The following is a 16608-nucleotide window of genomic DNA, read 5'->3' on the forward strand; positions in this document are numbered from 1 at the left end:
GAAGAATTATAGTTCTACATAATTATATAAATTCACTTTAATATAATAAGCAAAAATGACTCTTGATGCCAATAGTATTAGGCTCCTATATAGGTATGAATGAGCACTGTTCTGAAACACTGCTGCACGTGGTACTCAACAAATGATAACAAATCTATTTGGAATGCAGAAAATTTTCTTTTCAAAAGCAGAAAGCGAACAAGGGGAAATGGAAATGAATAGTATCAACTATTCTGGAGAAACAAAAGTCTGTAGGTTCTAGCAGTAAAATTGTAGGGTTAAAAACCTGTATTTCTTTCTCTTTTTATCTCAGTCTCTTTCCAAACCTCCTAGGTTTTATTCTCTAACACTAAATGTTTTCTGCTTTTCAACTCCAATTCTTGTGCTATATGTTTATCAGATTTCTGTGATGGATAAAATGTGATGATATATGATAGATGACAGAGTAATAGTTGGAAAGAGTCCAGGCCTGGAGGCCTATTTCATTTCTGTTTGCAACAGCTGAAAACTTGTGTGCTACAGTTGTTATGGCCCCTTCTCTTTCTGGGCCACTTAAAACAACAGCTTTGATAACTTGTTCTGAGTTATCTTTTATTCCATGTAATTAACTTAGATGACTTTCTTCCTAATAGATGGAAGAGCTTCAGGGGCAATCCAGTAAAAAGGAAAATTTTCCTAAATGTTCAGACAGTACAATTAATATGTAAAATTGAGGCAAATATTTTGTTAGCTTTTTGCTTTTATCTTCCTGTTTCCCTTTGTCATGTACTAGACAACATTACGCTGGTACTCACAAGTTTTATAGACTCCTGGTAAAGATAACAAAAGTCCCTGAAAAATGTTTGCAAAATGGTATCTTTTGATGTAAGTCTTTACATTTCAAAGAACATTCAGAAATTTCAGCATATACATGATTCAAGATATGAGAGGTTTGGCAGCTGAGTCCTTTCACATTATTTGAAGGGACCTTAGAAACTGGCTTCTAGCAACAGATCTTTCCTTAACTCGTGTCCCTAGGAAGCAGGAGTACCTGAGAGGTGACCCTGGGACAAGATTGGCAGGGGGCCATTGCAGTTTCATTCCTGGATGTTTATGCGTACAGGATTTTCACTACCCTGAATGCTCTTTTTTCTTCTGTATGATTTCTCCTTGACTTTTAAGGTTCAGATGAAACATTTTCCCCATGTAAACTTGGCAGAGTTCTGCTAATTCACCTAGCTTTTACATTCTGCATCTGTAAACAGAAGCTAGTAATATCCTCTTCACTGAGGATTAAATGAGAACTGGGATTGGAACCCACGTCTAGCTAACTCCAAAGTCATTGCACTTAAACATTGTATTAAGCCGTTCTTGCATTGCTATAAATAAATACCTGAACCAGGGTAATTTATAAAGAAAAGCAGTTTTATTGACTTGCAGTTGAGCAGGGTGTACAGGAAGCATAGTGCTTCTGCTTCTGGAGAGGCCTCAGAAAGTTTTCAATTGTGGTGGAAGGCAAAGGGGGAGCGGTTGTCTCACATGGCAGGAGCAGAAGCAAGAGAGAAAGAGCAAGAGGGAAGGTGCAACATATTTTTAAACAACCAAATGTCATGAGAACTCACCATCATGAGAAAAGCACCAAGGGAGATGTTGCTAAACCATTCATGAGAAACATCTCCATGATCCAGTCACCTCCCACCAAGTCCCACCTCCAACACTGGGGATTACAATTCTACATGAGATTTGGGCAGAGATACAGATTCATAACATATCAAACATAATGCTCAAGATATTTTAAGCTACTACCCACTTTGTTTTTTCCTAATCTACCATTTGTATAGCAAACATTCATTCTAAAGATACCCTTATTTTCTGCATTGGTCTTTTGACCCTAGGCATTCACTACCTTTTATTGATAAATATTATTTTTTGGTATGGATAACTGAGCATTTGTTGAAAAATATTTATTGAACCACATTTATGTATTAAACTTATACTAGATCAGGAGATACAAAGAATAAGAAATCATTCTTATGAAGGGATTCAAAGACAATGTGAGATGGTCTTGTAAAAAGTAACGTTGAATTGTAAATTGGGATATTACAATGCAATGTGGTATGTGTAGGTCTACAGCTTGAAACTAGGATTTTCTGTTTCCAACAGAATGTTAAGCTTTTGAAAGCAGGAACCAGTCTTCTACTTCATTCAACTTTTTCATTATTTTTAGCTTAGCATCCTGTTCTTAGTAGGTGTCAGGATTTATCAATATATTTATTGATTTGCTTTAGTAAAATAGAAACTCTCTATTATATATTAGTTACTTGTTGCTGTGTAACACATTACCCCAAAACCGAGCTGCTTAAAGCATCAGAGATTTGTTATTTCACACAGGTTCTGAGGATTAGGAATCTGAGAGTGTCTGAACTGGATGATTCTAGCTCAGGGTCTCTCGTGAGTTGTAATCAAGTTGTCAGCTGGAATTGCAGTCATCTGAAGGCTTGACTGGAGCTGGAGGATCTGCTTCCAAGATGGCTTACTCACATGGCTTTTGGCAGAAAACCCCAGATTCTTACAATATGGGCTTCTCGACAGAGCTACCTGAATATTCTTACATCATGGCAGCTGGCTTCCTCCAGAGTGAGTGACTCACAAAGAAGAGAGAATAAGCAGGAATTGCAATGCCTTTTATGGTCCAATCTCTGAAGTTGTACACATCACTTCTGCTTTATTCTATTCATTAGAAGTGAGTCACTAAGTCCAGTACACACTCAAGGGGAGGAGAATTAGGCTCTACTTCTTAAAGGAGCAGTAACAAATAATATGTGGATATATCTTAAAGTTACCACGGTGCACCAACAACACAAAATGTACTCTATCATTATTTTCTTTTTGACCTTTGTAGACTGAGGGAAAAGCTTCAGAAAATATATGGAAAGATGAAGGCAGGGAAAATAAAGAGGGACTAGGAGAATGCACAGGAGTTTAGAGGGAATGAGGGTCTGACATAGGGCAAAGAATCTACACAACCTGTGGATGTTATGTTCTGATGTCTTAGGTATTCATAACAAGGGGGCTAAAGAGAATGACAGTGAGAGATGGAAGTGGGGAAAGAATGAAGAACAAAATAACTGAGAGAAAACAAGGATAATTGTGTAGAAAGTGAAAGGACAAGAGAAGAAAATAAAATAAAATACCTCTAAGAAAAATACTCTGGAATCAGTCAAAATCTGTTGCCCAGTTGTGAAGCAAATAAGCCCACTGGAACTGTCCAGAGGGGCTATTTTCTAAAATCTTTATTGTATAGTATCTGAGTATGACTATTTGAGACATTTTTGTGGTGATTCAAGTGCCAATGCTGAAGACAATGAATTAACATTCAAGAGTAGAACAATTTATAATTATTTTAAAGAAAATATATGGAGAAAAAAAGATGAGAATTGCTAGAAGTTTTTTGTATAAATGATTTAGAAATAAAGTTGTTATCAGAGATAATAATTATATAACTGAAGAGTCATTGCTGGGTAAATTATGAACACATTTGGGCTATGAAAAGTGAAATATAAATGTGTGATGAAACCAAGGCAAGGTGGAATTAAAATTCCATCCTCCCTCATTCCCCTCCTAATTACTTAGTGGGGGAGAGAAAGTATTGAAGTCATTCATCTTTTGTCATACACATATAGACAAATTTCATTATAATATTCTGGCATGTTTAGATATCAGAGATACAACATGTGGAACTGACATAACATACATGCAAACTAAGTGGTCAGATAGATTTATTGCTTTAGTTGTGTAGGATAATTACACAAAGACAGTTTATATGACTAGGATATTATTTAGAAGGAAAAGAGAAAGACTCATACAAATAAACTGGCAAAACTTAAGACACATTGTAGGGTTTAGATAATGCAAAGAGTTAATAGGAAGAGGAGTACCTTAGAAATATCAGTAGGAGAAAGAAGCAATTGATGAATGGAATTAGGCATACGATTTAACTTGGCAGCAATGGTCCTCATGAGAAGGGAGTGTCTAAAATAAGGTAAGTTCAGGGGATGTAACTAGATTGTTAAAAAGCAGAATACAGACTTTAAAGAGAGTCATTGGAGGCCCAAAATGGGGATTTTTGTCTTACTCTTTAGCATGAACTCACCTAAGAAGAATGATGATGATTTTTTACATAAAATATGAAAAAATAAAAGACTATCAGCTTTGTTATTGACAACCACATTTTCCTTCACATTAGGGGGCCTATTTTTGGTCTATTTTCCAACATTTACATAAAGAAAGGGTTTTCTAATATTTCTTTTGCTTATAGAAATAGTTTTCTGAATTGGAAAATTTAGGAAAATACAAAAGTGCATAAAATAAATTACAACTATACAACCCATTGACAACGGTTAATATTTTAGCATATTTCTATGTTTTGTTTTAATATTTATGATTTAAAAGATATTTTTTAAAAAGTTTTGCATACTGCTTACTTTACTCAATATCATATCAGGACAATTTTGTCATTAAAAATCTCTTGTAAACATCATTAAATTTATTACCTTTTAAATTTTTAATAAATTTTAAGGGGCATAGGATATTTAATCCTAATATTTACTAAAACGTTATAACACAAAATAGAAAATAAATGATACATGTTTAAATTATTAATGGTTGAAACTGTTGACTACCTACTGTGATAATAACAGCTAATACTAATTATTTACTATGCCACAGGAACTGTTCTAAGTACTTTGTATGGATTATATCATTTAACAATCATATTAACCATTATGAGGAACTTGTAATTCTTATTCCCATTTTACTTAAAGAGGTTTAGTAATATGGCTCAAGTTCTCACAGCTAGTAAGTATGGAGCTGAAATCCAAACAAGGCAATCTGACTCCCAAGTCCATCTTTCTAAATCTATACATTTTGCATTATATGTTTAAGCTTTGCATTAGGAACTGGAGATAGAATGATAAGGAAACCATAGAGGGTCTGCTCTTTCTGAGCTGTCGTGTGTAGAGAAACAATTATTACCAAATAATTAACATTTTAAATGTATAATTACAAACTGAAATCAGCACACTAAACGAAAGGAACATAGATCCATGATAGACAACAGGAGCCTGACTAAATAAGTAAACTGGGGAAGGCTTCCTGGAGGAGGTGACACAAGCTGACAGCTGAAGAATGAATAACAGTCAGTGAGGTAAAGGGGAAAGATACATTCCAGACAGAGGGACTAGCATGCGGAAAGGCCCTAGTGTGAGAGGGAACATGAATGTTCAGAAAACTGGAAGAAATTCAGTGTGACTGGGGCTCACAGATTGTATGGGAGCAGGCTGTGGCCCAGGAATGTAGGGTTTGCTAAGGATTTTGAACTTCAAGGACAATGGAAATCTCAAAGAGTTTTATGTAGGTGGTGACATAATCAGATTTATTTTGAAAAGATCTTTCCATCTGAAGAATGGCAGACATACTAGAGAGAGGCCAGAGGGTATGTGGGGTGGATTTCTGTAGACTTTTGCTGAAGTCAAATAAGAAATGAAGATAACTTGGCCTAAGGTAGTGGCAGGAAAGGTGGAAAGACTTGAACATATTTAATAGGTATTTAACAGGTAAATTTGAAAATGGTGATGGAGTTAGTATGTTTTCTATGGGCTGAGATAGACAATACTATAAGAAGACCAAAGACCAAAATTTAGGAGGGCGGATCATGAGTTCAATCTTGGAAACAGTGAGTTTGACATGTGAATATTTTGAGTATGTAGTTGCCTATTGAGTGTGGAACCAGAGTTTTTGCCATAGAGATTTAATCAATTTGATGAATATGGGTAAAAAAAAAAAAGAAGAAGATAAAGTGAAAAGAGAATGTAGTGGGCTCTGGGGAGCACTATTTTATGGCTGGGCAAAGAATTATGAGTTAGCAAGGAATATTTAGTTAGAAGAGCATGTTAACTAGATTGGAATTGTTGGCAACCACTGAGGGTATACTTGAAGTTGGTGATGATGAATTTATGGCGATTCTTGTCTGCCCTGAGGTGTAACTCTGCCAACAGCACCACAGAGGCGAGGAAGCCTGGTGGCAAGAATGACCCGGAAAGATTTTGTAAGATATGTGAAATGAGAAGGTTAAATGTCAGAGGATTCAGGCATATGATAACATAATTTACTATTCTTTTTTTTTAACATAGAAAAGGGTTTTTTTTAAAAAAAAAAATTAGGCTTGGCACATGGCTCACACCTGTAACCTCAGCACTTTCGGAGGTCGAATTGGATGAATCACTTGAGCTCAGGAGTTTGAGACCTGGGCAATATGGTGAAACCCCGTGTCTGCCAAAAATACCAAAAATTAGCTGGGTAGGGTGGCACGTGCCTGTAGTCCCAGCTACTTGGGAGACTGAGGTGGGAGAATAGCTTGAGCCCAGGAAGTAGAGGCTGCAGTGAGCTGAGATCATACCACTGCACTTCAGCCTGGGTGACGGAGTAAAACCCCACCTGCCCATCCCCCCCACCCAATTTAAATAATTCTGAGAAATATCTTTTATGCACAAACATTTGTCTCTTTTAAATGTTTCTTTTGGAGAAATTCCTATAAGAATTACTCAAAGAGTAAGAATAACTTTCAGCCTTTTAAATGACATTGCTAATTTGTTTCCAGATTCCCCAATCTTATTTGCGTGGGGGCAGTGGCTGTTCTAATTTTTATTCTTTGTGTTTTGACAGGCTAAAAGAATGTATCCTTCAAATTCTTCTTTCTTTCTTACCGTCTTTCAGCTGCTGTGTCATGAGTAATTTTCTTCGGTTAAGGTGCATATCTCACACACATATGAGAAGGTCTTCATGTTGCTTTGGAACAACAAAGAAAACTTTCTGGTTATTGAATCTTTGGGTCATAAGCACGTCCCTTCTCAAACCACTAAAGATCTTACTCCATTTTGTTGTGATGTTTTATGATACGAACAAAACTGATACCAAATTGTTCCAAGAAAGGGAAATGCAAAGGTCCCAAGGTGGAGAATGCTTGGGAAGAAAGCCAATGTTACCACAGTGGAAAGAGACAGAGAGAAGTGGAGAAAGAGTGAGAGAGCAAGTACTGGGAGATGAGGCTGAAGAGATAGTGCAGAATCCAAATCATAACCAAGTCCTGTAAGCCAGGGTGAGGAGTGTGCATTTCATTTTGAGTGAGATGAGAAACCACTGGGTGGTTGTAAGTGGGGGAGTGAAGTGGTGTGATTTGCATTGTAAAGCAATTGCATGGTTAGGGTTGGCACACACAGGCAGTGTGGAAGTAGAGGCCTCTTCGGGCTACTGGTTCTCAGGTAGTTCAAGGGCAGAAATGGGGTCTAAAGTAGGCATGAGGTGAGGACTGTGCGGTGACACAAATAAGCCCTCCCAGATCAGTTTTTTCTATGCTGATGTTTAAATGGAAAAGCCTGAAGAGGACTCTCCCTTCAGCTTTAAGGCCCAGGGTACTGGGCGGGGCAGGGCCTGGACTTGGGGGCCTTCAACTGCTTCTCCCTAACTAGAATGAGGAAGGTCTCAGCATCTCTCTCTCTCTCTCTCTCTCTCTCTCTGTCTCTCTCTCTGTCTCTCTCTCTCTCTCTGTGTGTCTGTGTGTGTGTGTGTGTGTGTGTTTATAGCCTGAGAGTTTAGTTATCTGTTTCCCCCCAGGCTTGGCTCTTAGCCTTTTCTCTTCAACTCCCTCTAAGGATCTTCTCTTGGGACAAGTATTCAGCAGATACTGAAGGATTATGACTCTAGGTAACTTTCTGACTATTTTCCCTCCTTTTCATGCAGGGTGTGTGAGAGAGGGGTTCCCAGTACAGATTTTTTGGCTTTCTTATGTTCAGATGATATCATCAGGCTAATTGCTCTACAATTCTGATTAGATATCAAATTTATCATACGGTTTTTTGAATTTCCCATTGGTCACAAATAGTATTCATATCCTTTCTTAGAGTTATTAATTAAATCTAAGTTTTGGATGCCTTAGCCCCCACACTTGAATCTTATCCTCCCTCCCCGAAACTCGACCTTAAGCCTATTTAGGAATCCCAGTTCTCATTAAAGAGTAACCCTGTGAATTTTGAGATGCTTTGAAGAGTGCACAGGAATTTGTCATACTGTACTTATTTGTTCTATTTTTGAGTCCATGTGAAATCTCAGCTTCCTCCCTCGCCCCCAGTTTACTTTATAAATGCTCCTGCTAATCTAGCCCCCTTCTGATCTCCCTCATTACTTTGGGCTAGTCTGAAGCAACAGAAGGACTTGCTAAATTTATATATTCTTCCTGAGGCCTGGGGCTTTGTGGGAACAATTGTAAAAATTTACCAAGTCTGGAGAAGAAGGCTTTCGCAAATCTTGAGTGTGCAGGGAGAAGCGAATGTGTCTGGGGTTTCTGAGAAGATATTTGTTTATTCATAAATCATTTATTGAACATCAGCTCTGTACTAGGCATTGAATTTTGAGCTTGCATTAGTCATGTAAGTCATAGTTTTTAAAGAGACCAAAGCCTGATAGATGAAGACAGACTTTTCAACAATGATTGTCTCAGAGTATTTATAGGTAATATGATTCATTTATATACCAGGCCCAATGAGGAGACAAGGAAACATTTGATAGAGGTTGGAGAAGCTTAGAGGGGTGACATTTTAGTTTTGAAGAGATGATCCAGGTGTAGGATGAGTTAAAAGGGTATGACATGAGTCATAACTGTGAGATAAGACACAGGCCTGTCATGAGATCTCTAAGTACCTCTGAAAGCTTAAAAGGGTAAAGATGGTGCTTATTAGGATATATTGTTAGAGAGTCAGCCAAGGAGAGCCAAGTATGACATATGAGGGCTTTGAATTTATCCTATGGACAAAAGAGAACCTTGAAAGGTTTTAAGCAAGGTTGGTTATATGACCAAATTTTCCTTTCAGAAAACCATTTCTTCTGCAAAAGTTTGCACTGAGATGAATTCAAGTACCATTGCAATAACTCACATAAGACAAAGGCCTCCAATGAAGGTGGGGTGGGTAGTGGGTCGGGCCAGGAGTAGGAGAAGATTGTGTGGGGGTGGTGAGGAGGTGGATGGGATGGAAGGTGTAAATAGAGGTTTCCAAGTCTGGAGAAGAAGGCCTTCTTTTTCCTTAAGAAGGTAGAATTGACAGGACATGGTGAGAGACTCAAAGTGGGTGAGGAGAAAAAGGAAAAAGCATAATTTGGGGGGAAACATGAGTTTAGGCTTAGAATTTAGAACTTTAGGTGCCTATGGAACTTCCAGCTGGAGAGGTCCATTGGACAGCCATATATTTGAGACCATTACTCAAGAAGGCAGTTGACACAGACATCTTAGCCTCAAAGTTCCTTGAATCCTTCATTTTAAGGAGCTTCCTCAGCCTTCACTTCAGCAAACCATATCTACAGTCAAATGTAGATCTTGACGTCACCTTCACATGCTCTAAATTTGAAGAATTAAGGTCTGGTAATGGCAATTTGACCACTGATTCCTTCTATGTTCAAGCTATATTGCTTTATATCCATATCTTTTACTTAATGACTCAATGACATGAAGTCACTCAATGAGTCATTAAGTCAAAGTCATTGAGACTTCCTGTCTTGCCACATCTTCTTTTCTCCTAGTCCATCAGAGCTGGTATTTTTATTCCTTTCTGTAACCAGTCTGGACTGAAAGGAGCAGTCCTGCCCTTTAATATTTAGTACACACAACTTGCTCATTCTTCTACTTTCTGACATACTTATGCTGCAAACTCTTATGTTGGATCTGGGAAGCTGAATGCTAAAGGGAAGCACATAATTGTGCAGACAGGGACCACCACTAATGTGTAGATTATACTGGTTCCCTCAGCACTTCTGTATAATGTATTTATGTGGTTCTGTCCAGGTTCCTTTACTGAAAACTGTGGGACATTTCAAACCTTCACTGCTTTCTTCCTGTCTCCATTCACGCTGATACCCTGCTTCCAAACTCAACTGACATATGATCTTATTCTCTGCTTCAAACAATTGAAAGGACTATGTCTGATTCCTTCAACCATCCAGTGTCTTCAAACTTATCCAGGGGTTCACTTAAATGCCTTTTCCTCTGGTCACAAAGGACAAGATAATTAAAATATATTAATATTCTAAGATCATTCTGTGTCCTTCACCTGCTCAGTTCTGTTTTACTTATTCCTTCTTTCTCCTCTACATTAATCTCTCTGTATTGGTTTTTTTCTTAGAGGACTTGGAGTTTAGTATAAATTATGGAATGATATCCTTTAGGACAAAAGAGGGAAGAATGGTGGTTATATAGAATGAAGCACAAGGAATAACCCTTCTCATTTCAGTACACTAAGTACTGACTTAGAACTGCCATTGGGTTCAACTCTCTAGGTTGTGCCCTTGAGATGGTTAACATAGGAAACTGAATTAAGAAAGTTAGAATGTCTGTTTTGAGACCAGGACTCAAGGTGATACCAACATAGACTTGAGCTTTGTATTTTATTTAAACATCTGCCTGTGTTGTGTAAACTTTCCTGTACTTTTGAAACCTAATGATGTGATATCCCAGATATTTAAAATCAGTTGTTTTTAATTTGTTGCATGCTTGCTATGTTTCAAATTCTGGGCTCAAATTATGGAAATATCTCTAAATTCCCTATAAATGTTGTGAGATGCAGTGGTGTGGAGCCACCTCACCCAGGCTTGCAAGAGCTAATTTTGCACATCCCTTCCCAAACTCTGTGTTCAGTGAATCAGCTATAGCAGGACGATTTACACTGTGCGGTCAACACTCACTGCAAATTGAGGCTTTTTATTTCTTCATTTCAAGGACCTGGTTTACCAGCATGCTACTTAAGATAGGTCATATGTCCCCATTTTACAGCTGAAATTTAGGTTCAGAGAAATAACTCCCTAAATTAGGTTAACTGCGAAAGCTACATGAGTTTTTGGGAGGCAAGACAAAATATTCTGTAAGAGAATAAGACATTGTCTTGTCTCTTCTTATTCTCTTCTTAATCTTTTCTTTTTCTACTGAAGTTGTAGAGTGCAATTGGATTTAGACTTTCTCCATAGAAGTTTAAATATCCTTGTGAACTGTATATCTTCCATCTTCTGTTTTTGTTTGTTTGTTTTTGTTTTTGTTTTTTTGTGAGACAGAATCTCACTCTGTCGCCCAGGCTAGAGTGCAGTGGCACAATCTCGGCTCAGTGCAACCTCCGCCTCTGGGTTCAAAGGATTCTCCTGCCTCAGATTCCCGAGTAGCTGGGATTATGGGCATGCACAACCACACCTGGCTAATTTTTGTATTTTTAGTAGTATTTTCAAGGTCCCTAATAAGTTATAATGTGAACATTTTGATGTTCTTATATTTCTTTTACTTTCCTCATTTAACAAATGGATCATAAGGCAGTCTTTGAGATCTAGAGGTTGGTGTCTGTTAGGATGTTATTTTTTGTTATGCTTGGTTTTCTGATAAATATATTTGCAAAATGTTCCCAGCACTCAATTTATTAATGCTTGTTCTATTGCTAACCAATTCTATAACCCTAAACAAGTTTTCTCAATTGTTCAGGATGGGGATATGACCAGTGACCCCTAAGGTCATGGCCATTCATGGCACTATTAAAATTCTTATGCTTCTGATAAGTAGAGTATACCCCAGGGTGCCCCTAAATTACTTTATTTACGACTTAAATCCACATTAGTATTTACTGTGGAGTTTTAGTCCTAAATAAAGTAATTTCAGTTTAATTATATTAAAGATGTAGCTTTAGAGGTAGTTTCATTATTTTGTTGTGCAATAAGGTTTTTATTTTGTTTGAAAAGTTTCAGGATCTAAAGCTGAGGGAATTCTACTGTGAGGGAAACCCACTGTTCCTGAAGCAGCCAGTGATTTCTACACAACGGGAGAACGTCTGGAGTCTACAGGTAAAGGCTTACCTCTTTCACTTAAGTCTTCAAACTAAAGCCACAATTTAAATTTTAAAGCGTCTTCTTTTAAAACATTCTTGCCAAGCCAGCAAATGATTAATGTAATCCCAGTCCATTGGCAATGTGGATCCTATACATAATCTTTTTGACTTGCTTATAGAATCCAGTGAAATCCTAGGTCACTCTGATTCCCAGAGTGACGTAATTCAGAGAAATGGAAATATTTTGTAGGATGAATAAAAGAGAGAAATTTATTTTCACTTTAGCTTTTTCAGTGTTATTTAAAGATGTATTGATTTGTTCTTAGTGGAGTCTTTACTTCTTTCCCTCCCTTTTTACTTGTCTCTATCCCTAGTGGATGAATGAATATGATCCAGAAAGTATGTTCACTTCAGCAAAACAAGTTAATGGTATTAAAAGAAGGAACAGGAAAGCATATTAGAGGACTCTTTGTAATAGCCAAGTCAGAGAACATAGATCCTTTCACATTTGACTGTGATTCTCCATCATGAATTTAGATTCCTGAGATCCATTTGGATCTGTAGCTAATGTGCAGGATTGTCATTAAGACTTTTAGGATTTGTATGGGATCAACTTTCCTGGCTGCAGGAAACAACCAATCTTGTCCAGTGGCTTACTTTTTCTTAAAATTAAATTATTGTATGAATAATACCTGTTTATTACAGAAAACAATAAAATACAGATGAGCAATGAAGAAAATCAAAATTTCTTATACTGACTTTTAAAAAGTCTCTTATTACAAAAGTAATACAAACTCCTTTAGAGACATTGAGGAGAAAAAAGCCAATAGAAGTTAATAAAAATACTAAGAAATCAGGCTGGGCACGGTGGCTCACACCTATAATCCCAGCACTCTGGGAGGCTGAGGCGGGTGGATGACCAGGTCAGGAGATCGAGGCATCCTGGCTAACATGGTGAAACCCTGTCTGTACTAAAAATACAGAAAAATTAGCCGGGCACGGTGGCAGGCGCCTGTAGTCCCAGCTACACGGGAGGCGTGGCAGGAGAATGGCGTGAACCTGAGATCGCGCCACTGCACTCCAGCCTCAGCAACAGAGCGAGATTCTGTCTAAAAAAAACAAAAACAAAAACAAAACAAAACTAAGAAATCAAATTAGTACTCTTCTCTATGGCATTTATTCTTTTAGAATTTTTTATGCTTTCAGAATATTTTTGTAATTAAAGATAAAGATGAGTTCAAACTCTATACACTATATAGAGTTGTTTTTCCACTCAGTTATTGTGAATAGCTTTCCAATCAGTAAAACAAAACAAAATAAAACCAGACCATGACATCTTTTTTGATAAATACATCGTATTTTGTATATGATAGTATCATAATATTTTTAACTATTTCCCCACCGTTGGATGTTTAAATTATTAATAATATTCTGGCCTTTCGGCCTTTATAAACAAAGATACAAGGCTGGGCACAGTGTCTCATGCCTGAAGCCCCAGCACTTTGAGAGCTCATGGCAGGAGGATTGCTTGAGCCCAGGAGTTTGAGACCAGCCTGGCCAACAGAGTGAGACCCCATCTCTACAAAATTTTAAAAACCTTAGCCAGGCATGGCGGTGTGTGCCTGTGGTCTCAACTACTCAGGAGGCTGAGATGAGAGGATCCATTGAGCCCAGTAGGTTGAGTCTGCAATGAGTCGGGTTCCTGCTACTCCACTCCAGCCTGGGCAACAGAGAAAGATCCTGTCTCCAAACCCCCTCCACAGTCAAAAAGCAACAACAACAAAACGCAAAGTGATAGTGACCATTCTCATAGTAAATTTCTAGTTCCTGTGCATATTATCCCTAAAAATGTAACTGCTGCCCCAAAGAACTGACATCTTGTATAGTTTGATTTACTTTTTTCAGATTCCCTCTCACAGAATATTTTCACAAACAGCATTATTTCCTACTCTTCTGTAACAGAAAAACATCTCATTTGAAATTGAGTTTTAAATGATTTGAGTAACTGTTGTATTTAATATTTTACTCCTTTATAACTTATTTTTTCTCCTTTCATCAATCATTTCGTATAATAATAGTGGCTAACACTTATTTTATGCTTATTATGGACAAGGTACTGTTCTAAGCACTTACACAGGAATAAACTAATTTAGTCCTCTACTAACCCTAAAAAGATAGGTATCATTATTGACCACTTTTTAATAGATAAAGTAACGGAGATCCAGGGAAGTCAAATAACTTATGTGAGGTCACAGAGCTACTAAATGTTGGAACAATGATGCCAACTTAAGTGGTTGGGTTCCAGAGTCCCAGCTGCAATATTGGTTCAGAAAGGGGATATAGGGAGCTGAGAGAAGTAGAGACAGGGTCGTCCTGGATTGGAGGAGGTTCTGGTTTGTGGAGGAGGCTGAATTAGCAGTTAACCCAATCTGGTAGCTGTCTTACAGAGAGCCTTCGAGGACAAGAACCTTGTCTGTGAGGGCTGTGAATGAGAGAGAAATTGTTCTAATTTTCAGAACTGTTGGGTCCAGGAGCACAAACGTTAATTTTTACAATACATTTAGTGGAAGTTGGTATTTTTGCCTGTAATATGTAAATGCTTTGGGTAGTTTTAAGAGTATCTCTGGAATTTTTCTCAGAAAAGTGACTTAAATTGATTTGTACTTAAAGTAAGAGTTATTTCTACTGGGCAATTAGTCAATGTTACTGATTAAACTACTTGCTGTGTCAAAGAATTCCAGGAACTATGATATGGGTTATGCCTTGGTAAAGATTTTAAAAACTTTACCTCACCTCAGAGATTTATGAAGTAAAATTTAATGCTAATAACTATATTATAGAAAAATTAGCCAGAATATACTGCATTAGTAGGTGCCAGGCTAAATGGTTTACCATTTTTATGTAATTTAATTCTCTAAACTCTATATGATAGTATTGGAAAAGATCCCAATTTTACAGATGAGGTATTCAAGATCAGGGAACTTAAGGGTTCACCCAAATGTGATCACACAGCAGATAAGTCATAGAGCCAGAATTTACATCTATGTTTGTATTTGACTCTGACTTTGAATTTTTGCTCTTGATGCTATGTTTTAGTGCTTATTATACACATCATACACCTGATTATACAGTAGTTCCAAAATGCATCACTCCTGAGGATTCATATTTGTTTTTACATTTTATATTTTTCATATTATATAATTTTATGTGTATAATTTAATAACTCAAAAATATGTAGGGAAAAATAGGACATATAAAATTAATTTCATTTGTGATGAATTATAATTAACTTCCAAATATTCTAAGAAAATAGCATATAAGCTATCTAAAAGGAGCAATTTGGGTATTTTGAAATATTTTTATAGACCATTTTGGTCTATAAAAGATTTCTTGACTTTTAAATAACACTGGATTAGACCATTGTATATTCTCAAAAATTGCATTAAATACATCTCTAAGAGATGTCCTAAAAGATACCATTGGTCATGCCAATAGTATTTTATTTTATATATACTCATATTTCCAAGTAATAACGTTGTATTTTAATGGTGTATGTTATCCTTCCAAAGTAACACATTGGCAACAAGTAAAAGAAAAATATAAATAATAGGTGATGTAACAGCGGTCAGATATACTGAGTGCAACAAACATGTTTGGGTCCAGAAATCATAAATGGAAAAAGTGATCTATATGAACCTATTTTTAGGTCCTTTGTATTTCAGCAAATGCTTCTATCATCTGCTATTTTCAGTAGTGAATCCTTGTCCATGAGTTTTCTACAGCTTTACAGTAAGACTTGGCCATTGAATTCATGTAACTAAAAGCCTACCTATAAAATCAGTATTTCTTTAAGAATCACAAGCTATGCTCTGCTTAAGTAGTTGGAGAAAGGGTGATAATAAACATCTGATTTAAGCACCCTGGTAATATTAGTGTGAAAGCATGACCTCAGTCATGCAACCACTCAGGAGAATGAGCTTAAGTGGGTAGGAGTTTGTGCTGTTGAAGGATCAGACAAATAAAGAATCTATGCTCAGAGCTGTTTACTGTATAAAGGCAGCTTTCTCGGGTGCTTGTTAATTGGGAGGGATAGGGTAATAGGAAATGGGCACAGCAATTTATAAGATTTTGCTGTTATGTTTTCAGTTTTTAAAGAATTTAATTGGGGTGAATGTGTGAAAGATTATGTGTGTATATATGTATTTTCAAAAATTCCTATCAGAGCTTTATGTGGACTATTTCAATACTACTGGGAAATCTTTCACTTATGTCAGGAAAAAATGTACCAAATAAATCATCCCCAAACATGATTGAAATTTCAAGCAGTGTTTTTGTAACATTTATACAGGACTTCCATGCTACTGACACAAACTGGAGAAAATTTAATGGATTCAGGCAAATGTTTATTTATTTTCTTTGCTTGGTCAGTGAAGATTTAATTTTATGCACTATGTAATATATTTTTATTAAGATGATAATAGCCCTAGTGAAAGGCAACTTCCATTTTCTTACTTCTTCCCTTTATTATTTAGTATTTTATTACTATTATTGCAAGTCAATTTTCTGAACATATCTAGGTAGATAGGTTTAACTAAGATTAAATTCAGATATTTGGTTCATATAAATCATTGCTTTTTTGATGGCACTATTCAGGTTCTCAATGCAGCAAGGAATTTAGGCCAGTGCTTCTCAAATTTCAATATGCATATAGATTACCTGAGGAACT

General features: G+C 36.7%; 1 protein-coding gene across 2 annotated transcripts in view; it reads left to right on the top strand.

Annotated features, from left to right (window-relative positions):
- The window catches only part of LRRC69 (leucine rich repeat containing 69), a 105348-nt gene that overhangs the window by 68131 nt on the left and 20609 nt on the right, over positions 1–16608 (top strand). For both annotated transcript variants that reach the window (XM_017962163.3, XM_009213301.4), the window contains one exon: positions 11797–11898. In XM_017962163.3, coding sequence (XP_017817652.1) covers positions 11797–11898 — 102 coding nt within the window. The remainder of the gene's footprint in view (positions 1–11796; positions 11899–16608) is intronic.

Source organism: Papio anubis, chromosome 8 (assembly GCF_008728515.1).
Source record: "Papio anubis isolate 15944 chromosome 8, Panubis1.0, whole genome shotgun sequence".
Lineage (NCBI taxonomy): Eukaryota > Metazoa > Chordata > Mammalia > Primates > Cercopithecidae > Papio > Papio anubis.